Source organism: Giraffa tippelskirchi, chromosome 8 (assembly GCF_054371585.1).
Source record: "Giraffa tippelskirchi isolate mGirTip1 chromosome 8, T2T-mGirTip1v1.2.pri, whole genome shotgun sequence".
Lineage (NCBI taxonomy): Eukaryota > Metazoa > Chordata > Mammalia > Artiodactyla > Giraffidae > Giraffa > Giraffa tippelskirchi.
The window spans coordinates 132,928,545-132,955,923 of record NC_137282.1 but is presented as its reverse complement, the minus strand read 5'-3'; the positions used below and the strand labels follow the sequence as shown (position 1 = coordinate 132,955,923).

General features: G+C 49.6%; 2 protein-coding genes across 3 annotated transcripts; both read right to left on the bottom strand.

Annotated features, from left to right (window-relative positions):
* Window positions 1-277: 277 nt before the first annotated feature.
* On the bottom strand, window positions 278-8,708 carry CNPY3 (canopy FGF signaling regulator 3). The gene is made up of 6 exons (XM_081518746.1): window positions 8,488-8,708; window positions 4,882-5,005; window positions 3,967-4,063; window positions 1,603-1,725; window positions 1,254-1,371; window positions 278-942 (listed from the first exon to the last, which is right to left on the bottom strand). Exons 1-6 carry the CDS (start codon window positions 8,654-8,656, stop codon window positions 722-724), a joined length of 852 nt encoding a protein of 283 aa, XP_081374872.1. The 5' UTR covers window positions 8,657-8,708; the 3' UTR covers window positions 278-721.
* Window positions 8,709-11,728: 3,020 nt separating this feature from the next.
* Window positions 11,729-16,862, bottom strand: PTCRA (pre T cell antigen receptor alpha). Of its 2 annotated transcripts, XM_081518745.1 has the most exons (5): window positions 16,805-16,862; window positions 14,841-14,873; window positions 14,089-14,409; window positions 12,961-13,005; window positions 11,899-12,401 (listed from the first exon to the last, which is right to left on the bottom strand). In XM_081518745.1, exons 1-5 carry the CDS (start codon window positions 16,860-16,862, stop codon window positions 11,899-11,901), a joined length of 960 nt encoding a protein of 319 aa, XP_081374871.1. The 2 variants fall into 2 exon arrangements, with proteins under 2 accessions (XP_081374869.1, XP_081374871.1); XM_081518743.1 differs by lacking the exon at window positions 14,841-14,873 and having other exon boundaries at window positions 11,729-12,401.
* Between the last annotated feature and the right edge of the window lie 10,517 nt (window positions 16,863-27,379).

The window sequence follows — 27,379 nt, the reverse complement described above, 5'->3', positions numbered from 1 at the left end:
GCAGGGAAGGAGTGAGGACGGCTCTCCTGGCCTGAGCAGCTCAGGGAGACCACAGGCAGCTGAGGGGCAGGGCCAGAGCACTATATGCAACCCATACCCAAGGCCCAGCCCTCACCCCAAAGGCCCGGGGCCCTCCCTGCACCTGCTTTCCCCACAGCTGGCAGGTTTACAGGAACAGCCTCCCATCCTCAGCCCCCAAGGTGGGAGCAGGGGGCAGGAAAGTGTGGCAGGGGGCTCCGGCCCCTCTGAGAACCTGAAGGGGACTCAGAAAGCTCAATGAAAAAGGCCGAAAGGTTTTTACTCTGTGAGCCCCAGGGGAGGGCCGGGCAGAGCACAAGGTGTCCACAGGAAGAGGGGATGCGGAGAGGAGGAGCTGGTGCTGGAGGAGCGAGGAGGTGCGGGGGCTCCGGAGCCCCAGTCCTGGGTCCAGCTCTTCACCTGCCCCCCGGAGTTCACACTGGAGTCCTGGGCAGCCCTGAGATCGTGGGGCCCACCTGAAGTCTGGGTCGGGAGAGGAACACTGGGCAGAGGGAAGAGGCTGGCCCGGGCTGCCCGCAGCTGATCCGAGTTCTCCGGGGGCTGGAGTTTCCGCAGCAGGAGGCAGCACCAGCCAGGCAGGCACCGCTGAGGCCCCGCGTTGCTCTGTCTGCGGGAGCCGGGGGGCCCAGACCCTTCGGCTCCCAGCTCAGGCTCTCGGTCAGCAGGAGCCGCTGGGTTAGGCTCAGAGCTCATCGGGGGGGCTGTGTGTGAGCGGGGAAGCCTTCTGGATGCCCTCGTCCTCCTCGGGGCTTGGGTCTCCCTCGAGACCACCCAGCTCCTTCCTCTGTTTGCTGCCGCCACCGCTGCCCAGGGCCTTGGCCCGGCTGCTCTTCTTCTTGGATTTCTTGCCTCCCAGGGCGGCTGTGTCCCCCTTCTTGCCAGACCACTGCTCTGCCAGGCAGCCTTGTGGGGGAGGAGGAGAGACACCCTACCCTCAACAGGCTGGCTGGCTGGGTGAGGAGTTCGGGCTGCAGAGCCACCAGGGGCGGTGATGGGATCTGGCCCCAGCTCTGCCTCGCTGTGACACTCTTGGCCCGTCTAGGGGGCATCTGAGGCACCAGGCCCTGACCCTGCCCTGTACCATCCAGCTCCCTGAGGATGGAGGCTACAACGCCCCAATTTCTTATTTCTTTTCCATTCTCTCCTCACCCACCTCCCCTGAAGGGGAGCAAACAATAGCATGAAGGGCCCACCCCTCCTGCCCTCGGACTCACTGGCGTCCTTGCCCTTCAGCACGTGGTTGGCGCAGAGGAACTGAGTCAGGTCCTCCTCCTGGTGGTTCCTGTACCAGTCCTCAATCACCTCCTCAAACTCTTCTACCAGGACGTCACACTGTTAACCGCAAGGCCTCACGTCGGCAAAGCCCGGCCCTGACCTCTCCCAGAGGAGCCGGGCAAGCCTGAGCCTCGTCTCACCACCCACCGGGCTGGTGGCTGTGACTCCGCCGAGGAGGCCGCAGCCAGAGGCAGGGTGAGATGGCCTGACCACAGTCCCCCGGCTCCCGGTGGCCCTGGTCAACCGAGGACCCACGTTCACCAAGCCCTGGGGGCGTGGGGCCCCTACCTGCTTCTTGAGGTCAGCTACCTCTGCCGAGGTCTCGTTCCACAGCTCGTAGGGGATGTCCATCACCACCTTGACCCCTTTGTGCACCAGGTTGTGAAGCGTCTCAAAGGTCTCTGACATGCCCTGGAAGACGCAACGGGATATGAGAGGCAGAGACCCTTCCCCTCCCTGCCCTGCTCCTCTCCCGGTGGGGCTGGAGACCCAGGGACCCGCTCAAGGTCAGGACCCTCTCTGGCTTCTCATGCTCGTCCTCACCTTCCCCTCCCCTCTTTGAGGCCTGCATCCCACAACCCCTCCACACACACAGCCTGTCCTGCCTCCCCACACCTCCTCTTTTCAGAAAGGTTGCTCTCGGGGCCCTTTGAGCAAATACTCCTTTTCAGGATAATAAACTGGTCTTGTCTCACTGTGGCCTCCCCCGTGTCCAGCCCACTCCCTGCTTCTGGTTCTTCCCACAACTTGTATCTTTCCTTGCTGGGAAGAAGCACAGGCGAGGCAGGGAAGGCTTTTGGTTCTGTACGAAATTATTTCTGCCAGCCACCTAGGTCTTCTCCACAGAGACAACACACTACTTGTTTCTTGGTCTCCCAGAGACCACCCATGCGAATACAAGCCACTACGCACACAAAAATAGCCTCTCCTCCACCCCCGCTTCACCCCCATACAAGCAGCTGTATGTATGTATCATACACACTATTCTGCACCGTGTGTTTTTTACTTAATAATATCCTTTGGAGAGGGCTTCCTGGGTGGCTCAGTGGTAAAGAATCTGCCTGCCAATTCAGGAAACTCAGGTTCCATCCCTGCGTCAGGAAGATCCCCTGGAGAAGGAAATGGCTACCCACTCCACTATTTTTGCCTGGGAAATCTCATGGACAGAGGAGCCTGGAGGGCTATAGTCCATGGGGTCACAAAAGAGATGGACACAACTTAGTGACTAAAAAACTATACTTTGGAGGTGACTTTAGTTCAACTCCTAAAGAACTACCTCATTCTTCATTTTATAGTTTGCATGAGTCCACTGAATGGCCAATTTAGTTAACCACTCCCCTACTAGTGAATGGTTAGGCTGGTTCTAATTTTTTCACTATGGAAAGTAAATTTAAACATTGTTAACATTAAACATGGGTTTATTACCGAGTACAACATTAATACGAATTATAAAGATAAAACCTGGGACTTTTGTGGCTTGGAAGTATTCCTCTAGGTTTCCCAAGGGTTTCTGAAGGATCTCCTTTACTAGAAGGGTACTTAGGTGGGGAAATGTGGGAGATAGCTCTTCTCCCAGGCATAGAAGATGCAGAGATAAAGAAACATGGGCCCTTATAGGAGTGACAGGAGACACACGAGCCTCCAGACCCCCCACAATCCCCTCTGGATCCTTTTGGAAAGACACATGGCAACAGGTATACGGGGAGGGGTATGGAGATAGGTGGGCAGGATGACATCTTATCACTGTACAGGAGTCCTGGCATCATTCAGCCACAGAAGAGGGTTTATTGTCAGTTTATTGTCAAGCCACGCCCTGGAATTGTGCGGCAGGTAGGTTCTGTGTATGAGAGTGGTGAGTTCACACAGGTGTATTGACTTCTGAGCCGCTGCATCCGTGTGACACAGTCTTCAAGCAGAATGTGTGAGATGAGGCAAGAGGGAAAGAAGAGGAAAGGGAAGACATCCAGTTTTTGATGGGACTTTAAAACCCTGGGCCAGGGCAAGATTGCTGTTGTACGGATCTGTTTTCCCATCGCACATCTCACTTTGGATCAGAACTTAAACTGATTCACTTTATTTATTTTTTCATACATTCATGCACCTTTCTTTTGTGGATAGAAAAATAAATAGCACAAGGGAAAAAAAAAATAGGAAACGTGGGCCTTGCTGTAAGGAAGCTCGTTCTCCAGTGAAAGAAGCATTCATGTACACGGTGAGTGCAATAAATGTCATAAAGGCACCATGATGGAGGTCCAGGTAGGGCCCCATGGGCCCAGAGAAGGGACATGGCAGTCATCACCCCCTCCCCAAGAGTTTTCTGACATCTCCTCTAAACTCCCACAATTCTGCACATCCTGAGTTCTCCCCTCACAAAGTGCTCTGGCCCCCAAGGGGCTGCCACCCGGGAGCGTTTCTGTCCTAGGCTGAGGCAGGACCCGGGGGGCAGGCCCTGACATCAGGAATGTGCCCAACCGCACTGAAAAGTCAGGCTGCTCAGGATGGGAGGGATGCAAACGGCCGAGGATGAAGAACAGGGAGTGGCCGAGGAGGGAAGCTCCCAGGGCATGATCTTCCGATGGCACCCAGACCAGGGGACACACTGAGACCCGAAGCCCGGCCCCGGTGGGGAGGAAGGGCAAACACAAAGCCAACCTTGGCAAATCGGTTGCTGCCGGTCCTCTCCTTGTGCAGGCTGTAGTCCAGGAGCCGCTTGCAAATGGTCTCCGTGACTTCGATTAACCTTAAGTCCCTGCCGAGATAGCAGCACAAGACAGTCCCTGCCTGAGCTCCCCTCCTCGGCCCTGCGGGTTAGGGGTCCAGCCCTCCAGCCCTGCTACCCAAGCACCTGCACGGCTCACCAACAGGAAGGCAGAGCTGGGAGGGAGATAGGTCATCGGGGGGGCTCTGGAATGCTGGAACACAGACCAGAGAGACACAATTTTAACAGCTCTATGGGAAGAAAGTTGTTGTTGTTGTTGTTTTTAAATATACAGCTAAATGATTAGCTAGATTAAAAAAAATAATAAAGCAAAATGTATGGCTATTTGATGTCGAGATAGTGTTTCATTTTGAAAGGATGACCATAGTTGACAGAAATGCTTTTTAGTTTGTTTTTAATATTTATACCTGGCAAGATTAAAAGTTGGCAAGCCTGTTTTTTCTGGCTGCACTGAGCGGCTTGCAGGATCTTAGTTCCCTGACCAGGGACCGAACCTGGGCCATGGCAGTGAAAAATGTCCAGCCCTAACCACTGGACCACCTGGGAATTTCCCAGTAATCCCATATTTTTAAAGACTGGTTTATAAATTCCAATCACTGGGAGTCACTGACGAGGTCCAATAGTCTTGCTTTTACAGATGAAGGATGTGAAGCCCAGAGGCACTTGGGGATTTAGGAAGGCCATACAATCAGTTCAGGGTAGAATCAGTGGGCAAACCTGGGTCTCAGTTAGAGCTGCCTCCTTTTGGTGGGTCTGCCTAGCAGGAAGGGAGAGGCAACTTCAAGATGCTGATGCCTCAAGGAACAAAGCAGAGCAGGCTGGTGCCCCTCTCCCTCCCCTCTACTTACGACTTGGTATATTTGACGCCTGAGGCCTTCCGGTCCAGGATGCCATAGCCTGTGTCGATCACCTCCTTGGTCTTGCCAGTTTCCTCAAAGGCTGACTTCAGCTCCACGGCAACATATTTACACACTGGGGGAAGAAGACACAGCACCACCTACTGAGTACATCTGAGTCTTTGCTGGGAGCTGGCTCCCAGCAAAACAGACCCCAGCGGACACCTCTCCAGGACTGGGTTGAGTTGATGCTTGGGGCAGAGAAAGGAGTCAGCACCAGACCAGCAGTACAGTTCAGTGAGCAGACCAGCAGTAGAGTTCAGTGGGTGAAAGTAGGCTCCAAGATCCACTGCCCCCTGTCCTCTCTGGGCCCTCATCCTCTTGCCTCCATTTCTCCCAGCTCCCTCCTGTCCCCCACCCCCACAATCATTTATGTCACTGAAAAGAATTTCAAATGTATAGAAAAGCTGAAAGAGTACAATGAATAACCATATACCTTACACTCACAGTCAAGTTGTTAGTAAAAAAGAATAAAAATAAATAAAAAAAAAAGAAAAAAGAACAAAAAGAGCTGTTAGTAAAAAAACACACACACACACAACACAACAGTGATTTACCACTATTTCTGATTTATAATATAAAGCAGTGTGATAATAACAGATGTCAACAATATACACATTGTTTTTGCTAAACCATTTTGAAAATAAGCTGCAAGACATCATGATCTTTGCTCCTAAACAAGTCATCGAGCACTTTCTGAGAACAAGGACTTCCCCCTACTAATCATAAAACAATCACCATGCTTGGAAGGTTTAACAACAATTCCTATCTCATCTAATACTCAGTCCATGTTCAAATTCCCCAATTGTTCCCAAGATGTCTTTTATGGCTATTTTATTTCTTGATTTCATATGTTGTTTCGACACCAGTTCTCTATTCCTACCAAGTTAATTTGCTCCATTTCCCCCCACAGGCCTGCTTCTACTGTTTTTGTACATTTATTTTTTCATTTCCTCTTACTCTTCTTCAAATAGTTATTGAGCAACTCCTATGCGTCAGGCACTGCCTGGGGATACAGAGAGGAAAACAAGGTCCCTCTCTCCCAGATACTCAGTCTAATGGAGCAGAAAGAAGTGTAAACAAATAATTACCATTGCATAAGGACTGCTACCACTGAAAGTGTGCAGCGCTTGGGGCCTTAGGGAAGTGCGTGATGCCCTCTAGGGCTTCAGGGCTTGTCTGCCCTTTCTCTCCACCTCATCTTAAAAGCCTGCTCCCCCAGGAAGCCCTTCTGGATGAGTCCCACTTGCTTTTGATTTCATCCTGAGACTCTGTAGGACCCATGCTCTCACCAAGGGCCTTGATCATCTCATGTGACTCTCCAATTAGACTACAAGGGCACTCAAAGAGAGGATCATGGGCTGGATTTCTTCCTTATTCCTCTATTTTAGGACTTGGTATGTGCTGGATACTTGATAAACACTGCCCGGAGAGACTGTGCTTGTGATCGAGCAGCTTCTGATGTCTCTGAGTGGAATATGATCTGCAGGCTAAATGTCAACAGCATTGTTTTAACAGCAGCAGCAGAGTTGGGTAGAAAACCAATTTACCACCGAAACAAACAAATCCCCTGCAGGCCTGCTTGGTGAAATTTTATAACATATGCATTAATAGATGGCTTGGAGAACTTGGAACACATGAAGATTCCAAAATGTCAGCCACTGATCTCAGAGTCTGGGATGAACTGAGGGTGTCTCACCTCCCTGGCTCTCCATCCAGGACCATCGAGGCTCCCACCCTCTTCTGTCCTGAAGTCTATGCAAGCTCATCATTTTTCCGACTCCTGTGCTCCCCCTCTCCCAGGTGCTCAATATGTAGTATGCCAGGCCCGGGGGTTTGGAACCCATCAATTCATTTCTCTTATATCCATCAAACACAACCTTGCTTCTCAACTCTTTCAAACCTTACCTTTTCAAGACCCCCTCTGGGGATCCCACCCAGAACCAGACTTGGAGGAGACTCATGGCATAGATCCCAGATCCCCATGAACATCCATCCACTTCCTTCTGGGCAGGTTCTCTTTCCTCTGTGCCAAGGCCTCTACCACTCAGGCTACTAAGCCAGAGGCAGGCTTTGAGGGCCAGACAGTCAGCACTTAATAACTAAGGTGTCACAGTGATAAATAAAAGTAAATATACACTTAGGTTAAGCCATCCCGTGACTGAAAATCCCTTTTATTCTTTATCAATTACCTACAAAATCAGGTTGGATTAGAATGATCTAAAGCTTTTTGCCAGCTCTATGCTTTTATGAGTCTCCTATGGAAAAGAAGTGTGAGCTTCTTAGGCTGTGACAACAATAAGAGACACCATAAGGGCTCTTTGGCATCAGAATAAGATAGAAAATGAGAAGGGGAAGTGAAATCCCCAAAGGATCTTAGCTGTGGCCAGAAGAGTGAAAGGAAGGCATTATAACCCTGTGACTGTCTGTTCAAGAGAGTGAGGGAGAAAGTACAGGCTAGAACCCATACTGGAAGGCTGACCAGTGAGGTCAGCTCATCTCTGAAGCAACTCACCTTTAATCTCTCAAATGAAAGGATTATGCCTCCCAAGCCACCCACACTTCCCAGTGCTCAGGAAATGTCTGGCTGGCTACAGGCTTTGAATTAGGATGCAACTGGTTTATAGCCAGCTTTCAGGGGTGAGGGGCTGGGGTTAGAGAGGTGAGAATGTAGGAGTGCGTGTAAAGGTCTGAGGACAAAACTGAGAAATGGAGAGAAGGAAAAAAAAGGTAGGCCCTTGCTGGTGTGTGTGCTGGCACGCTTCTCTCTCTCCTTCCCTATCTCTGTTTCTCTCTCACACACACAAGTGCCACACTTCCACCTCTCTGTCTTTGGGATTCACTCTCTTCCCATATCCCTAAAATCTCCCTCTCTCACCAAGTTCCCCCAGGTTCTATTTTTATTTTTCTCCTAAAGAGACCCCTTAGGTCTCAGACCCTCTTCCTTCCTCCACACACACCCACAGCACCCCCAGCTTCACCCACGTTCACTCATGCCTGTATGTGAACGGCTACCTGAGACAAGGTCCCTTGCCCTGGAGGAGCTCACGGATAGTGGAGGAGACGGCCGGTGACACACAGCCGGTTGTGATCAGGGCACAAGGGGAGCGTCTCAAGTTCTTACCCCAAGCCCGGTCATGTGCATCTTTTCAGTTCCTCAAATTTGTCCTTTGCCTGTAGGCCTCTGCATCTGTGACTTCGCTTCTCTTCAGTCGACTAACTCTTAACCACTCAGGGCTTCCAGGAGGAAGCCTTTCCCCGCATTTGGGGTCTAGATTTAGATGCTCCTCATCCAGCCCCCAAAGCCCGGCGCCTCCTCTCTCATGGCACCTACCACCCCCATTATAAGTGCTTGTTTTCACCGATTTCGGAGCTCCAGGTGCACCGAGACCTGATCTCTCGGCCGCCCCTGCGTTCCCAGCGTCCAGCACAGTGCCGGGCACAGAGTAGGTTCCAGGAGTGGAGATCCGCTCGGAGCCCTGGACGGTCCCTCCCCCAACCCTTCTCCGCAAGCCCCGCCCCCAAGCAGGATACTCCCCACGGGCCCCGCCCACTCACCTTCGCATTTGCTGGGCAGTCGAACCCAGTCGGTGTCCTCGGCTCGGGCCTGCCTGGGGCCCAGCTCAGGGGCCATCAATAGCAGCAGCAACAGCAATAGCAAGGAAAGAAGCAGAAGACGGTGGGGCCTGGGTCGGGGCCCGGACGCGGGCTCAGGTAACGGCTCCATGGCCCAGCCGGACCCGACCCGAGCGGACAGGGGCTGTGCTTCCTCCGGCTGCGCGCGCTGGGCAGCTTCCCGGAGCCGCTTCCGGGACTGCACACGTGCCTCGGCGTAACCAGGGCAACGGTGAGCCCCCCCCCCCCGCAAGACACCCGCTCCCCCTCCAGCTGCCTCGGCCCTCCCCCAGAACGACGGAGGCCCGCGGACTCGGCAGCCAATGGGCTTTTCGGGGTTTGCCTTCTAGCGAAAGGGAGGACGATCTTTTTTCGGCCTCGGCCAATGAGAGAACGGATGGTGCCCTCTGTGACCTATGGCAACATCTTTTCCCACCTCCTAACGGAGGCTCTGGGAGGGACTCGAGGACCAGGATTAGGGGAGAGGGAGCAACGCTCTGGTCCTGAAAGGTATGGGAAAGACAGTTTTCACTGCCTTCTCCGCCTTCTTGCACGCCACTTACCCCTGGGATCATAAGGCAGCCAGCCCTATGTCTTTTCATCATTATTATTGCTTTTGTTGTTACTGTCGCTCTAGTAGGCTCTGTGGATGAGACCTGGACGATTCAGAGTCCCCTGCCTTCAAGCAGCTTTCTTTGTGTCCAGTAACCCTAGGCTTCCCCTACAGCTCAAACGGTAAAGAATCCGCCTGCAATGCAGGAGGCACAAGAGACACAGATTCGATCCTAGGTAGGGAAGATACCCTTGAGGAGGAAATGGCAACCCACTCCACTACTCTTTCCTGCAGAATCCCTTGAACAGAGGTACCTGGCAGTCTAAACCCCATAGGGTCGCGGACACAACTGAGTACGCACACGCCTGTCGCATAAAGCCCTAAGTTTATCCCGGTGGTAACTAGAATAAATCATTTCCTCTCTGAGCTTCAGTTTTTGTCTGATGACAAAGTGATCCTCCTAGCTGCTGTTCAAGGTTTACCTGTTCCTGGGGAGCTGGAACGGGTTAATAGAATTAAAGCTTATCGAGAGGATTGTAAAAAGTTGATGCATTAACTTTCATATTAGTGTGTGATCTCGCTTCCTTTTCTGGCCTATTATTTATTTCTTTGGATTCTGAGCTCCCACAGGAAGGGACTTGACTAATGAACGATTGATTTCCGTCCACATCCCCGGCATCAGGGCACTTGGCACAAGGAGTTGCTCAGTGAAACCTCCTTATGCTGTGTCATCAGGAAGAGGACTCTCTGGGTTTGGGGGGATGGCTTCATTCTGCCCCTGAGCTCAGTGGTCTATGGACACACACAGAGCAAGGCTGCTTCTCTGGGAGGGTGCCTGCGAATTCCATTTTTGCCCATAAATCCCTGTTTCCAGTCCCTCCTGTTTCCTTCTTGGAGGGTGGATATTGGAGAAGGCAATGGCACCCCACTCCAGTACTCTTGCCTGGAAAATCCCATGGACGGAGGAGCCTGGTGGGCTACAGTCCATGGGGTCGCTAAGAGTCGGACACGACTGAGCGGCTTCACTTTCACTTTTCCCTTTCATGCACTGGAGAAGGAAATGGCAACCCATTCCAGTATTCTTGCCTGGAGAATCCCAGGGACGGCGGAGCCTGGTGGGCTGCCGTCTGTGGGCTCGCACAGAGTCGGACACGACTGAAGCGACTTAGCAGCAGCATAAAGACTTTAAAGGACTGATGCTCAAGTCTATTGATTTGTCATTTCCTGATCTTAGCTTCTTGCCCCCAACAATTCCGTGGCTGACAAGGCACTCTTGGATAGGCAGGAGCTGTGGTGTGTAGAATTCCACAGTGTAGAGGATCAGATTACCGTCCTGAGGTCCTCCATACTCTCTAGGCTTCAGAAGACTTGGGAAGGCTCAAAGTCTGGCCAGGAGCCCTCCTGGGAAATGATGTTAAGCCAGCCACAGTGGGGATTCAGAGTCTGGGGCAGGGCAGGATTGGGGGAAGGCGGGCAAATCGGGGGGGGGGGGGGGGAGAAGCACTGAAGCTCAGGGAGGTTTGCTTCCAGAATAAACAAAAGGGCCTCTGAGAGCACACTTACTGAGACATAAATTAGTTTGGTGGGAGCTCTGGGTTCATTCAACACGTGGGCTGAGAGCTGGGAAGGGACAATGACTGTAGAAAGTCTGCATTCGCCCCTGCCCCCACCCAGCCGACCCCTTCCTCAGTCTGTGTGTTAGGGAAGGAGCAGACCCTGTGCGGCTGGTAGACAGATTGACCCCCAGAAGCTGTGTCCTCTCCCTTGGAGAATCCAAAACAGAGGTGGGAGAACCTCCTTCCAGGCTGGTGAGAGATGACCAGGGGAGGAGAGGTGATGGTTTTCGTGGGACAGCAGCTGAGAGGGCTTAGAGGCTCTGGGAAGCTGGGAGTGTCATTGACACCTTGTGTGTGGGGCGAGGTGGGGGGCAGTGTTAGAACGGAGTTCGCCACTGCCTCTTTGGGAGAAGGAAAACTACACTGGGGCCATTGATCCAGGTAACTGTCCTGTGCTGCCCTGGGGGACATCTGGATTCACATGTAAGCATCCAGATTCTTGGGGTGATGACTGGAGAGAAAACCCTGGGTTTCCTGCCAGCGCTGGATAAACAGGGGACACACAGGTTACACTCCATTGTGGGAGCCTCATATTCTATCAGTGCAAGAACCCTGTTGAAGAAACAAAACAAAAACCTCTCTAGTGCCTGGCTCAGAGTTGATGCTCAGTGAATATTTGTCAAGTGAATAATGATCTTAATTGATTAATGATGTATCAGTTTGGAATTACTGTCTGTGCGCTTGCCCTTGGATATGATCCTATTACTCTGGAATCTTGGCCCTGTTCTTTTCCCTCGAGTCTATACAAGCCTTCACATCAGGCCCGGCACACCCTCTTCTTGGGTTCCCAGGCCCCTCCCCCTGACCTCTCAGAAAGTTTGGGCAAGTGTGAGGAGACAGAGAGGGGGCCTGCCCAGTGCCTGATGAGGGGGAAAGGAGACAGAGGTGGGATGGCATCCTCCCCAACCCCCAGCCCCCCTCCCCAGGCTGTCACCCTCAGGAAGCCTTCCCAGATTTCTGCCTCCTCTGAATGTGCCAAATACCCTTCTCCCAGAGCAGACATGAATTAAAATACTTTTTGTTTGCTTGTGTTATATAAGTTCTCCTTTAATTGTTGTAAACTATCTGCACCTCAGATGTCCCAGTGCCTGGGTGGATCACCACCCTCAAGGGGCTCCCAATCTAATGGGAGAGACAAAGCTTTTTTAGCTCAGAAAGAACCTCAGTCTGAGGGGGAGACTGAGCCTAGCCCCCGGGGAAGCTCCGGTCAGCTGGAGAAGGCAGATGACAGGGAAATGCTCCAAGACTTGAGGTGGTAAGACTGAAGGAGGGCCTCGAGCTCCAGGCCCTGAGCACCGGCGGCCCCTCCTCCCAGACTGGGTTCCTGGGATCCCGACCTGGACGGCGGTTGTGAACCCGGCGCTGGCGGTCCCGGGGCTCCAGCGCCGGCGAGGCGGACACGCTGAGACCTCGGCCTGTGGTACCCCCCTTATTGCGACGAATCTGGTCGGCGGGGCCTGCGGACGATCCTCGGGGCGGCAGAGGCTGCGGGAGGAGGCGGCTATCTGCCCGGGGGACCTCGGGGGGCGCGGCGAGACCGGGGGCCCCAGGGCGAGACGCCCCGGCCGGGTCCCCCCGCGCGGCGGGCGGGGCGCGGAGGCGGCTGCAGGTCAGCAGCACGTCCAACAGCAGCAGCTTGAAGAGCAGCAGCCGCAGCGCCCCGAGCCGCAGCACCAGGGCCTGCGTCCCTGCGGGAGAGGAGGAACCGGTGAGGGGCCTGGAGGCTGGCGCCGCCCCACCCGCGACAGAACGTTCCCCAGAGGAGGGGAACCAGGGGACGGCCTTTCTGCTGTCTAACCTCAGCTCTGACATCTGGGAATAATAACAGACACCTTCCTAGCCTTCATGCTATTTCATCCCCCAACAACCAACAGGATGTAGGCCAGGCAGGAAGCAGAGCCTGGCTGTGAATTCCACTCTATGTCCAGCAGGTGTCCAGTCTCCTGAGGCTCCCTAGACTCCCAAGAGTCTCCCAAGACCCTCATGCTGAGGCCAACCCTGTGGGCTGCCCAAAGACCCTTCTGCTAGCTCTCACCTGCGCTTCTCAACCTGGTGTCCAGAAAGGATGCTGGGGTCAGAGGATCTACCTCCTTCTGACCTAGGAGTAGACAGAGGCCCAGGCTAGCCAGTGCCCCAACCCAGGGAGGCAACCTCTTCAGGGGATACCCACCAACCTGCATCGCCCCCCAAGGGGGCACATCAGCCCACAGCCCAGCGGGGGCTGAGGTCCTGGTTCCCAGTACTCACCCCCAAGAGGCTCCCAGAGGCAGGTTCTGGCGGAGGAAGCGTCTCCTGCAGCCAAGGAAAAGGCAGTGAGTCCTTAGGATGGGCCGTGCTCTCCACCCCAGTGCTATGACCCAGCCCTGCTCAGGGCAGCTCTTCATGGCATGTTGGATAAATGGACAAATGAACCAGCAGTGGGAACCCTGAGCCCATCTGTGGCAAGTCCTGTCAGGGGCCCAGATCTCCTCGTCTCCTGACTGTTCCCTGTTCTGTGTCCCTAGAGATGCCTCAGCACGTTTAGACAAGGAATCAGTTTTCTTAGCAGTCTTCTTTGGAAGGCAGAACATTTATTCAACAAATGTTCCCACTTGGAGGATGAGAAAACAAACATAATCCAAAAAAAGGAAGTAAGTCATTTGGTCAGTAATAATAATAGCCGGCTTTGGACATGTTACTTGACCTCTCTGTGCCTATAAAATGAGAAGAATAACATGACCTACTTGTAATATGGTATATGACCTAAATGTAAAGTATTTACAACAGTGCCTGGCACAAAGCAAACAATAAGTAAGTGATAGCAATTTACTATTTAATTATTGTTTGCTTCTAATAGGTAGGGTGTCATAGTTAGGGTGATATAGATATTAACCCTGGGTATACATAGAGAGGGGCTTCCCTGGTGGCTCAGATGGTAAAGAAAAATCCACCTGCAATGTGGGAGACCTGGGTTCGATCCCTGGGTTGGGAAGATCCCCTGGAAGAGGGCTTGGCAACCTACTCCAATATTCTTGCCTGGAGAATCCCACGGACAGAGGACTGTGGCAGGTTACAGTCCATGGGGTCACAAAGAGTCGGACACAACTGAGCGACTAAGCACAGCATAGAATAGCATACATAGAAAGGTATTGACCTCAGGATGGAGGAGCCATTATTACCTCTCAGAAGTCACACATCAGAGCGTGGATCTGAATGAGATATCACAGTTGCAAATCCCAGGACTCAGGCACCCTGAGGCCACCCTGCTCTGAGCCCAGGCATCACCTCACCTAGATATTTGGTCTGGAGCCTGCACTCCCTCCCACCACATCCTGATTCCAGAGTGTGTGAAAGGGGGCAGGGAGCAACTCCCGGGGGCCCAGGCCCTGTCCCCACCTGACAGCTGTAGGGGCTGTGTGCTCTGACTGTGGTCCCCAGCCCCAGGCCCCGTGTGGCAGACCAAGGTGTCCCAGGCTGCCAGCTCCTCGGAGTGCAGGGAGAGCTGAGCCAAGCGAGTCCAGGTGCCATCCTCTGCCAGGGAAGGGCCATAGGTGAAGGCATCCAGTGAGCTGCCATTGCCAGCTGAGAACCAGATGGGACTCTCAAAGCCAGGGGGTGCGACGTCGAGGACCAGGCAGACAACCAGCATCTGCTGCTTCCCGTCCACCAGCAGTGTGATTGGTGGGGCCAGAGAGGGGAAGGGTGTGCTGCCTACACCTGCAAAAGAGCACACACTTGTAGGGAGCCTAGAACTGTCCATGCCCTCCCAGGTCCGAGTCTCATATCCTTCCACTTGGGTTTCTCTTCCATCAGCCCTTCCACCAACCATCGATCTATCCTACCCACGCATCCATCCTTCTCTCTTTGCGTTTACCTACCTAACCACCTTCCTTCCCTCCATCCTTTCTACCATCATCTGTCTTCCCTACAGCTCTTCTTTCTACTTTCAATCTCTGTATATCCATCCATCCATTTATCCATCTTCCCTTCCTTCCATTCATCCAGCCATCCTTCCATCACCTATCTGTCACATCTGAATCTCCTGTGCCAGGCACTGGGGATACAACATCAATTAAAATGTTGTCCCTGCTCTCAGTGATTTCAATCCCATGAGAAAGGCCACAGATGCAAACAAATACTTATAGTACCTTGTTGTGCCGGCCTCAGGAGAGAGGTTCCCTCTGGGGAGGAAAGGAAGGAGGTAGGGTCTGGAATGAGATCAAAGTGACCTCAAATGCTCAGCACCTTTTTGTTTCTTTTAAAAGATATTTGATTCAAATGTGGCAACATTTTAACCATTTGTTAATCTGAGTGGCCTATGCTTGGGTGCTTGCTGTATTAGTTTCAGGGTTGTTTTTTTTTTTTTTTTCTGTTAAGTCTGTAGCTTTTTTAACAGCTTTGTTTAGATACAATTCACATACCATACAATTCACCCGTTTAAAGTGTATGTCTGTATTATTTTATAATTTAAAGCAAAAATAATTCATGTAAGTACTGCAAACATTTGTCCTGTATTTTTCAGAATAGTCCTGATTTTCCACAGACTTATTCTTTGCAGTAAAGATGACTCATTTAATATATAACAAAATGCTATTTTTGAATGGGTGGCTGTCTTTTCATATAAACAGAATCTCAAAAGTTAAAACCTGCAAACAAATTCACACCATGAGTTAAGTGCAGCCAAGCTAAAGAAATGCCCCAGGGTTCAGGGAAGGCAGCAGAGAATCGTGGGAACCTAGAGGTAGGGAGTGCTCACAAAAGATTTTTTTTTTTTTTGGCTGTACTATGCAGCATGGCAGATCTTAGTTCTCTGGCCAGGGATCGAACCTGTACCCCCTACAGTGGAAGTGTGCATTCTCAACCACTGGACTGCCAGGGAAGTCCGCAAAAGATTTCTCGAAGGTCAAATAACTGACCTAGAAGCAGGCAGATGGTAAATAGTCCACTCAGGGTTTGGATTCAGACCTCTGTGACTCCCAGTCTCACAGACCACCCCACTTGGAAAGATGACCAAGATTTTCCTACATGTCACAGAGGACCAAGCCTGGGACATGGCCTCAGACAGAGTTGGTTTGACTTTTGACTCACCCACTTAATTTACTGAGTCTTAATTGTCCCATCAATACAATAGTGTTAATAACACCAACCCAGGGAAACTGTGATAGATAATAAAGATCATGAACATGAAACACCTGGCAGATAAGGATTAGTATCATCAATACTAGTATTAATAAGGAATCATGAACAAAGGGAGGAGAGAAGGCTGAGAATGAGTTCCAGGAGCCTCAGCCTCCTGAACATTTCCAGCTGTACATAGAGAAACACTCCTCAAGTTGAGTTTAGCATCTGCCTCCTCCACGAAGCCTCCCAGAATTGCTCCTTCTCACCCTGGCTGCTTCCTTCTCAGAGCTCAGGTCTCCCACCATGGGCTCTCCCTGCCTCATGTGGGTGTGATTGATCTCCCTAGCAAAGGAGTGCTGGTGACATACTGGGGGCCAGCTTTAGAACAAGGAGATGTCCTGATTCGAAGGTCAAGGACCTTTCCCCACCACAGACATACAAACATGCACATGCTCCTAGATGAACCTGGAATTCTCACAAGTTCAGTCCTTTGTCTCCAGCCCTGATCTTTGTAGGTGCGGGGTCAGGGGTCAATACACCTGGAAAGTCACTGAGGCCTTGAGACTTCTAAGCACCTATTGGTAGGGGGAGGTGGGACTGAGCATGAGGTACCCTGAGCCCTGATGGCAGGATACTGAACAGGAAGGAGCGGGGGACTCATCGCGTTGCCCACGTCCTCTGGCCCCATATAGCACAACACAGCCAGGCTACCTCCCCCTCACCCATCATGCACACCTGTGAGGTGAGCACCCTCCCTCCCAACACGGTGGGCTCCGGGGGAGCAGGACTTGGGGGCCCCAGAGCAAGGTAGCTGGGAGGTGGAGTACAATGGGGAAGGGGATAATGGGCTTCTGGCAAGACCCTCCTCAGGGGACCCCAAATACCTCTGTCCTGCCTCCCCGCATCCCTCCCACACCAGGGACGCCCAGAGTGAGGGCGTGGGCCTGGGCCCACTAGGGGGGCACAGAGAAGGGTGTGGGGGGTTGCTCACCTGTGGGCAGGGCTGGACACCCAAGGGCCAGGAGAAGCAGCACCCAAGACTCAGCCATGGCCCACCTGAGAGGAGGCAGGACCCAGCTGCAGACCTGCGTGTGGGCTGTGGGAGGAGGCAGCCACAAGACGGCCCCGCAGGCCACAGGCGCAGCTGCATCTCAGCTGCTCCACCACGGAGCCGTTTCCCCGGGTGAGGAGCCTCCCACCCCCACCCTGGCCCCCAAACCCAGCCTTCTCTCACCGGTCCAGGGAACTCAGAGCACCACACCCCCTCCCTTCTGAAGAGCACTTCACAGCATGCAAGGCCTTTTCCCAGTCAATGCCCCTGTCACCTGTAGGATCTAGAGCACTTGACCGTATGTCAGGGGCTTAACATCCAGCACTTCATTCCATCACCCAGCTACTGTGAGTTCCATTTCACAGGCAAGGCAACTGAGGCTCAGAGAGACTGAGTGACCTGCCCAGGGCCACACAGCTGGCCAGTGGCAGATCCAGGGCTTGAACTGTTTTCTGATAGCTAGCCTTACTATAGCCAAAAAGCCCAATAAGCTTATCTCCATGTAGTTAAATACAACCCTTTTAAATGGGATTTGTTTTCTAGATCAGTTTCAGGTTAATAGCAAAAGTGATTTCCCATATACTCCCTGCCCCATTGCATCAAGCCACCTCCCCCGCCTTTAAAAAAATTATTTATTTTTGGCTCTGCTGGGTCTATGTTGCTGTGTGCGGGTAGTTGTGGCAAGCAGGGGCTACTCTTGGTGCTTGGGCTTCTCATTGCAGTGTCTTATTGTTGTGGAGCACAGGCTCTAGAGTGAGCAGTCTTCAGTAGTTGCAGCGTATAGGCTCAGTAGTCTTGGCTCATGGGCTCAGTAGTTGTGATACATGGGCTTAGTTCCTCTGTAGCATGTGGAATCATCCCTGACCAGAGATGGGACCCATGTCTCCTGCGTTGGCAGGCAGATTCTTATCCACTGTACCACTAGGGAAGTCCTCAAGCCCCCTTTTAAAAATTTTCAGTAACTCCTCTAAATTTTAGCTGTAGCTATCATTTTGACCCTGAAACTTCACATCCAGGTATATATCCTGATGGAATAAGAGATTCAATCATTGTAAGAAAAAGATTTGTGCACAAAATGTTCTTTCAAGTATCATATTAAAAACCAAGAGAGGGAATTCCCTGGTGTTCCTGTGGTTAGGACTTCATACTGCCAAGGACCGAGGTTCAATCCCTGGTGGGGGAATTAAGATCCTGCAAGCCGCAATGTGCAGCTAAAAAAAGAAAATAACACAACAACAACATAGTCAAACCCAGAGAAATAACTACCTAATGTTCAATGCTTGGAGAAGAGTTAAATGAACTAATGCTTGGTGTGTTTATGTTAGTAAATATTATGCAGCAGCTATTTTTGGCCATGCTTGGCTGCTTGGGGGAATCTTAGTTCCTGATCAGGGATTGAACCCAGGTCATGGCAGTGATGATATTTAACTTATATGCAGAGTACATCATGAGAAATGCTGGGCTGGAAGAAACACAAGCTGGAATCAAGATTGCTGGGAGAAATATCAATAACCTCAGATATGCGGATGACACCACCCTTATGGCAGAAAGTGAAGAAGAACTAAAGAGCCTCTTGATGAAGGTGAAGGAAGAGAGTGAAAAAGTTGGCTTAAAGCTCAATGTTCAGAAAACTAAGATCATGGCATTTGGTCCCATCACTCCATGGGAAATAGATGGGGAAACAGTGGAAACAGTGTCAGACTTTATTTTTTTGGGCTCCAGAATCACTGCTGATGGTGACTGCAGCCATGAAATTAAAAGACGCTTACTCCTTGGAAGGAAGGTTATGGCCAACCTAGATAGCATATTTAAATGCAGAGACATTACTTTGCCAACAAAAGTCCATCTAGTCAAGTCTATGGTTTTTCCAGTGGTCATGTATGGATGTGAGAGTTGGACAGTGAAGAAAGCTGAGCACTGCAGAATTGATGCTTTTGAACTGTGGTGTTGGAGAAGACTCTTGAGAGTCCCTTGGACTGCAAGGAGATCCAATCAATCCATCCTAAAAGAGATCAATCCTGGGTGTTCATTGGAAGGTCTGATGTTGAAGCTGAAACTCCAATACTTTGGCCACCTCATGCGAAGGGTTGACTCATTGGAAAAGACCCTAATGCTGGGTAGGATTGGGGGCGGGAGGAGAAGGGGACGACAGAGGATGAGATGGTTGGATGGCATCACCGACTCGATGAACATGGGTTTGGGTAGACTCCGGGAGTTGGTGATGGACAGAGAGGCCTGGCGTGCTGCAATTCATGGGGATGCAAAGAGTCGGACACGACTGAGCGACTGAACTGAACTGAACTGAACATGGCAGTGATGAGGGATGAGAAAGTGGTGAATCCTGACCTCTGGACAGCCAGGGAATTCCCGTATGGAGTAGCTTTTAAAATCAAGTTTTTAAGAGAATATTTAATGACACGGGATATAGACTAGAGTTTGGTTCAGTGTGTGGACTGTGAAGCCAGAACACCTGGCTTTCAATCCTGACTATATCATTCAGGAGTTGTGCGATTTTCATCAAATTACTTACTTCCCTAATTCTCAATTTCCTCATCTGTACAATGGGAATGATAATACCTCAACTTAAACAGGTCACCCAGGAAGTGGGTCTAGCATTATTCTCTCTATGTAGTAAGAAGTCAATAAATGCTCTCTCTTTCTTTATATATGTGTATACTAAATTACATACACAGAAAACTTAAACAGGATTCAAATTTAAATGGAAAATATACACCCAATTTTGCATAAGAATATACAATTATTTCTAGAAGGAAGCAGAGCAAATGTTAACAATAGTTATCTCTGCATGTGAGGATTTTGGATAGTTTTTCTTTTCATGTTTATGATTGTTTATTTCTTCAATTTTCTATGATAAACCTATATTATATTAAAAATCAAGATAATAAACATTATTAAAACATAAAACTACAGACATACCAGAGCTTATTTAGCCATTCCTTTACTTGTACATATTTGGGTTTTCCAGTTCAGGGCAACAGTTATCTTTATTCATAAAGTATTTTCCAAATTCATATTTACTTCCTTAAAATTAGCTTAAAGGCCTCAGTGATTTTAAGGGGTTTTGTTTAACTTAAAAGTTGTTAAAATTGTAGTAAAGTGGTGGTGGTGGTGGTTTAGTCATTACGTGGTTTCCAACTCTTGTGATCCCATGGACTGTAGTCCACCAGGCTCCTCTGTCCATGGGATTTCCCAGGCAAGAATACTGGAATGAGTTGCCATTTCATTCTCTAGGGGTCTTCCCGACCCAGGGATCGAACCCAGGTCTCCTGCATTGAAGGTGGATTCTTTACCACACAGTGAAGTACAGATAACATAAAATTTACCATTTTAAGGTCAGTGATATTAAGTACATTCACATTATTGTACATCTCTCAGTGGATATCCCTCAATGGTTGCTTCTCTGTTATAACTATTGTGAACATGGGTATACAAATCTCTCTTCAAGATCTTACTTTTAGTTCTTTTGTGTATATACCAGAAGTGGAATTGCTGGATCATACAGTAATTTAATTCTAACTTTAATTTTAATAGTGGCCATTGTAATGGGTGTGAAGTGTTACCTTATGGTGGTTTCAATTTGTATTTCCCTAATGATTAGTGATGTTGAGCATCTGAGGCCTCTGTGTTTTAAGCCTCCCTAATACACCTGTTATACTAATTTTGTGCTTGTGGTCAGTCACTCATTTATGCCTGACTCTTCTTGATCCCACGAACTGTAGCCCTCCAGGCTCCTCTGTCCATGGAATTTTCCAGGCAAGGATAATGGAGCAGATTGCCATTTCCTTCTCCAGGGGATCTTCCCAACCAAGGGATCAAACTCATGTCTCTTATGTCTCCTGTATTGGCAGGCAAATTCTTTACCACTGCACCTCCTGGGAAGCCCCTTATGATTTATATTAGTGTAAAACCACCACAAGGTATGAAAGGCCCACATCATCCCTACCAGAGCTTTGTTGTTGTTCAGTTGCTCAGTTGTGTCCGACTCTTTGCAACCCCATGGAAGACAGCACTCCAGGCTTCCATGCCCTTCACCATCTCCCAGAGCTTGCTCAAACTCATGTCCATTGAGTCAGTGGTGCCATCCAACCATCTCATCTCCTGTCATCCCCTTCTCCTCCTGCCTTCAATCTTTGGCATTTCATTAAAAAATAAAGTAAAAAATTAAAAAATCCTACTTTAATCAGTTATTGGTATCTCATTTCTCTGATGACATTATTTTCCCATTTTAGTTGTTTCCTTTACTGTACTGTCTATAGTCCTCTTTTAGTCCTAGGGTCTAATTAATTTTGTAAGGGCTTTAACATATTAAAGATATCAACCCTTTGTATAATGCACTTTCGTCATTGTTGTTTCCGTTGATAAGTTGTGTCTGACTCTTTGTGACCCCATGGACTGTAACCTGCCAGGCTCCTTTGTCCATGGGATTTCCCAGACAGGAATGCTGTAGGTTGCCATTTCCTTCTCTAAGGCACCTTCCTGACCCAGGGATGAGAGTCTCCTCATTGCAGGGGGACTCTTTAGCACTTAGCCACCTGGGAAGCCCTATAATGCACTTGGCTGGAGCCTTTTCCCAATTCACTGACTACTTTTAATTTCACTTTTTTTAAAAAAACCTGCAGTTGTTTGTTTTGTATGAACCAACATATCCATCTTCCCTATTGGGATTTATCTCATACCTTTAAAGCCTAGAAAATCCTCTCCCCTCTAAAGGATAGATACATGCCCACTTGTCTTTTTTTGCAAGTGTTGTTTAATCCCCCACCTCCAATTTAACGCCATCAGGAACTGAATTAATTTCGGTATGTTGTAGAATATGTGCCTCTAAATTTCATCTTTTTCCCCCAAAGAACAAATCAATTATCCCAGGATTATTCATAGATAATCCTTCCCGTCCTCACTATTTGTGAAACATTCTTTATTGCAAGTTAACATCTTTTACATTGGCGGGTTTATTTCTTCCTGGCTCCCTGATTTCTTTATCCTGGTACCATCCTCACTCCGTTTCCGCCTGGGTGGTTATTTTAATAATCTTGTCGATGGCACTCTCCGGTGTCCTGCGGGACCCCCTGAAGCCCAGGTTGAGTTCCCACCCCAGCCTGGCGGCCTTGGGTGCCACGTGTTCCCAGGCACCACCCGGGCCCAGGTGCTCGCAGTCTTGCAGTCTCAGTGGGTTCCCACTCGGAGGGGGAGGGAGAGAGGCAGGTGTCCTTAACGACTCTCCCGCCTTCCAGCCAGTGGAGGTGCTGGCTTGGGCTCAGTTACCACAATACAGATGGGGAAGAGCCCTTTGGCTTGCTTCGTTTGTTTTTGAGTTTCAAGATCTTCCCAGAATAAGAAGGCTGAAGACCCCCACCCCCATCCATGCCATCAGCAGCCTGCCTCACCTGCTGTCTGCTTGGGCCACCTCGAGTTGGGACAGCTCCCCTTCTACTGGCCCATTCCCAGCTTCCTGACACAGGTTGGCCTGGAAGATTTCTTTGCCTGCTCTTACATTGGTTCCCTCCTTCCAGGAGCCCCAGGAATCTCCCCCTACCCAACCCCACAGCCTGGCAGGTCCTAAAGATGCCACCACCTCACCATGGTAAGGATGCTGGTTTTAGATCCCAGAAATGAATCCCTGCTCTGAGCTCCTCACTTGGGACAGAACCTGCCATTTGCAGATCCACAACTTAGAGCCACGTGGTGTTCACAGACATCTCATTTAATCCTCAGTTCAACCTCTCATCACGTGTTATCATCCCAATTTTGCAGTCGAGGAAACTGAGGCTCTGAAAAACGCAGTTACATCGCAGAGGATTCTCTGGTAGGCACGTGAAGTTGGGCATTCATTCCAGGGATGTGTTCATAGGTCTGTCTCTCTCCAAAGCTTTTTTCACAAGGTTGTGGGGAGAATTCAACTTAATACGAGGACCCACCTGACTGCTGGGTACACGGTGGATTATCCTTCTCCCCTCTGTTTTCACAGGCACAGGTAGAAAACCCAAGGCTGTTGTTAAACTGAGATGAGCCACATAAAATGTGAAAAAGAAAATTTAGGAAAAGTAGCAGTGCTTATTAGAGAAGATTGCTGATGCTACCAAGTAATTACTGAGTGTAAATCTGACTTATCTGATTCAGTTGTAACCAGAGGGGCAGCAGGGAGTCAGCATGTGTGTGTCTACTGAAATAGCGAGTAGAAGTTTCTTTCAGTAATACCAATGGGAGACTTCCCTGATGGTCCAGTGGCTACAACTCTGAGCTCCCAATGCAGGGGCCCCAGTCCCATCCCTGGTTAGGGAACTAGATCCCACATCCTGCAAACTGAGACCCAGTGCAGCCTTAAAAAAAAAGTACTGACAGGGATACCTGTTCCATTGATCAACTTAAAATCCTACAATAATTTTTATTTATTTACTTATTTTTTGGCCACACCCAGCAACATTCGGGATCTTAGTTCCCCCACCAGGGATCAAACCCGAGCACCCCATAGTAGAAGGGTGGAGTCTTAACCACTGGACCACCAAGGATATCCCCCCTACAATAATATTTAAAATGAAAAATTAAAATCACCTAAATGTTCACTGTTAAGGTAATAACTGAATAAACGAGGATGAGTCTACATGATGAAATATTATGCAGGCCTTAAAATGTCCTTTCATTCAGACCCATTTATTGGTCTATTTTATGCCAAGATTGGGGCTGGACATAATAAGACAAAAAGGGAAACCCCTTGTGGTCATGGAAGGAGATGGGCTCATAAACAGATCAGGGACTTGGAGAATGACAGAGGCTGTGACTGAAGCATGTCTGTGTATGTATGTATGTTTAGGTGTAGAGAATGAGGTACTAGAAGAGGGAGATTATTCTTCTAGAGCTGGAGTGAGAATCAGGAAAATTCTTTAGAAGATGATGCTTGAGCCAAGTCTTGATTCTTTCTAAAAAGTTTGTCATGCCATGGATGTGAACTTGGGCAAACTTCAGGAGATGGTAAGGGACAGAGAGGACTGGCATGCTGCAGTCCATGGGGTTGCCAAGAGTCGGACATGACTGGGTGACTGAACAATGACAAATGCCACGGAAAATTTTTATTATGATGTTAAAGGATTAAAAAAAAGAATATGTAGTATGGTCTGATGTTTGTGGAGACACCACACCAGCTTGGGTTGCTTAACACCAAGTTTAATTTAATAAGAAAGACATAAATTTTATTCTGTGTACACTATTGTTATTTTAGGGTTTCTGTTGCTCATTGCCAAACTAATCCTAATTAAAATACACGTTGTATGTGCCAGGGTCCTAGCAGAAACACTGATGGGTAATTTGAAGAGAGTTTAATAAAGGTATTGTTTGTAAAAGTGTGGGCAAGGTATAAAGAAATTGCTGAGGCTGCTGCAGCACCCCATTGCTAGTAATAGTGGAGTGTCAGCCCCTGAGGCCAGAAGAGGGGAGGGGAGCAGTTACAGGAACCCAGAGCCGGAGACAGCTGTGTCGAGAGGGTCCTTGACAACAGCTGTGACCTCCCAATATTGGAGGTGGTGCTGATCTGGCAGGGAGGGAAGCAGGAGAATAAAGGACCTGACTTTGCCACCCTCCCATCCTTAGACCTCTGGCTGGTCCCCCACTGACTGAATCCAAGTAGGGGGTATGGGAATCCTCTGAGACTTTCCAGGGCACAGGGCTGGTGGGATGGGACGGGGGAGGGAGAATCTGGAAAGTCACAGAGAAGCTCCTCTTAATCTTTGTGCAGATGAAAAATCCATGTCCCCAGCACAGAGAACATGCAGGGTCCCATCAACTACTGTATCATTGGGAAGTGATGTTGTACATCAACTGAAACCTAAACTATTAGCTCCCATCACTGTTCTTCACATAAGGTAGCAGGGGACAATGGGGGTTATGAGAACTAAGTTCATATTCACAGCTGCCTCCTTTTCCCTCCAGTGATGTATTCTTTTTATCCTTTGCCAGCACCTTGGCTGGACTGGGTTCTTTACCTGGTGGTGACTCAAACCATTATTCCTATGAGGTTTGAGTCCTTGAGAATCTTGACATAGTGGCTTGCTGAAGTTTTCTGTTAACCAGGACAACTGAGCAGAGAACTTTTATTTTAGGGAACTGACTCTTTTTTAAAAAACATTTATTTATTTGACTGCACTGGGTCTTAGTTGTGGCATTGAGCGGTGAATTAAGAGGCACTTAGTGAATCCCCAGGGTTCCAAATCTAGTGCCTACCTCTACAGTGTGGCAGCAAGCAAAATTTTCTCTCTGGTAATTGAGATTAATCAACCCAGATATTACACACTAACTTCTTTCTCTGCCTGCTGGTTCAGTAGCACGAGAAACCAAAACGGCCAGGGGTTATCTCAGCTTTTCTAAGTCATCGGTACTAGGATCATTCCACAGTGCAGTGTTTCTCCCTTGAATGCTAGGACTGTCAGACTCCCTGAGGTCAAGGTTATGGGGATGAGTAGCAGAAGTTCTTCCAGTAGATCCTAGACCTTAGCTATAATAGGGAAAAGCCTGCAGCTACCCCCACCTCTTGGTTATACATATGTGTGCATGCTCAGTCGCTTCGGTTGTGCCTGACTCTTTGCGACCCTATGGACTGTAGCCCAAAGACTCCACTGTCCATGGGGAGTCTCCAGGCAAGAACGCTGGAGTGGGTTGCCATTCCCTTCTCCAGGGGATCTTCCCAACCCAGGAATCGAACTTGCATCTCCTGCATCTCCTGCATTGCAGGCAGATTCTTTACTCACTGAGCCACCAGGGAAGTCCTAGTGTATTGGGTGTGTATATATATATATATATATATACACATATGCTGCTAAGTCACTTCAGTCGTGTCCGACTCTGTGCGACCCCATAGACGGCAGCCCACCAGGCTCCGCCGTCCCTGGGATTCTCCAGGCAAGAATACTGGAGTGGGTTGCCATTTCCTTCTCCAGTGCATGAAAGGGAAAAGTGAAAGTGAAGTCGCTCAGTCGTGTCCGACTCTTAGCGACCCCATGGACTATAGCCTACGAGGCTCCTCCATCCATGGGATTTTCCAGGCAAGAGTACTGGAGTGGGGTGCCATTGCCTTCTCCGATATACACATATACACACACACAATTCTGGTTTTGGCTTAAAGAATACACTGTATCCTACAGGATAGAAGGTCCACCTTGTACGCTGTAGTTTCTCTGCTCTAACCGAGCCTAGAGCTGGCCCGTCCTCCATTCTGTCAAGTCAGCTGCTCCTGGGTCATGGGGCACCTGGTAAGACCAGTGAATGCCTTGGATGTGAGCTCATCTGTATGCTTTCTTGGCAATGATACATGTGCCCATGTTGGAGGCGATGTTATGTGGCATGCTGTGGTGATGGATAAGGTATTCTGTAAGTCCATAAATAGTGGTGATGACAGAAGCACTGGAGGCAATGGTGAATTCATACCTGGAACACATGTCCTCCTGAGGATAAAGCACAGCCCGTCCATTCTAGGGGGGGCCCACTCAAGTCACGATGAGAGTGGTGCTCCATCAGGCTGTAAGTAGGATGGTCACTCAGCAATGGCCACAGCCAGACTAGCCTCAGGGACGGGAAGACCATGTTATTAAGCCAAAGCATAGCTTCCATGCCTGCTGCCATGGGTCCACTGAACAAGCCCTGGAGTGCCTGGGTAAAAGGCTGACCGTGGTCCACAGCCTGTCATTTTTGCCCACTTGAAGACCATTCTTTCCCATGCCTTATTCTGGGTCATTGTAATTACCTTGCCTTTGGCTGTTAAGCATCACCACCTGCTGTTTACCCCAACAGGATACCATTATTCTCACCAAGATCAGGGAATTAAGTTTCACTATCTAGTATCCCTCATTAGCATCTCCAGCCTACAGAGGATGGCCATCAGAGCTAGTCTTGGAGCTGGCATATTTTTATTTTTAGATTTTATTTATTTACTTATTTTTGGCTATGCTGGGTCTTCATTGCCGCATGTGGGCTTTCTCTAGTTGTGGTGAGTGGGGGCTACTTTCTAGTTGTGGTGTGAGGGCTTCTGGTTGTTGCAGAGCTCGGGTTCTAGAGCATGCAGGCTTCAGTAGTTGTGGCACATGGGCTCTAGAGTGAGCTCACAGCTCGACGACCCCAGAGAGCCAGCTCAGCAGTTTCGCTGCATAGGTGTAGCTGCCTTGCAGTGTGTAGAATCTTCCCAGACCATGGATCAAACCCATGTCCCCTACACTGACAGGGGATTCTTAACCACTAGACCATGAGGGAAGTCCACCAATGCATTTCTTAATCCTTTGGTAAAAGGGAGTGTTTTCCAAAACGCCTTAAAATACATGGCTAGGAGTAGTTAAGCAGATTGCCCATAATAAATCCAATCCAGCATTCCCATCTCTCTGAGATTTTGGATTCCTTCTTTTATAGTATGCCAGGGAAATTCTGGCATTTCAAGTTTATTAACTCTAGGCTACCATTAAGTCCAGGCTTTAATTAAGCATCTTAGCAGACTATTAATTCCTCTCCCAGGTGCTTGAG

Excerpts from the sequence above, each read along its gene's own strand:
- CNPY3 (XM_081518746.1), bottom strand. The coding sequence starts at position 8,656 with ATGGAGCCGTTACCTGAGCCCGCGTCCGGGCCCCGACCCAGGCCCCAC. Across the intron at positions 5,006-8,487 it reads ACTGCCCAGCAAATGCGAAG|TGTGTAAATATGTTGCCGTG; the intron begins GTGAGTGGGCGG and ends TTCTTCCCCCAG. Across the intron at positions 943-1,253 it reads GCTGAAGGGCAAGGACGCCA|GCTGCCTGGCAGAGCAGTGG; the intron begins GTGAGTCCGAGG and ends CTCCCCCACAAG.
- PTCRA (XM_081518745.1), bottom strand. The coding sequence starts at position 16,862 with ATGGCTGAGTCTTGGGTGCTGCTTCTCCTGGCCCTTGGGTGTCCAGCC. Across the intron at positions 13,006-14,088 it reads ACAGCCCCTACAGCTGTCAG|GAGACGCTTCCTCCGCCAGA; the intron begins GTGGGGACAGGG and ends CCTTGGCTGCAG. Across the intron at positions 12,402-12,960 it reads CCTCTGGGAGCCTCTTGGGG|GGACGCAGGCCCTGGTGCTG; the intron begins GTGAGTACTGGG and ends CCTCTCCCGCAG.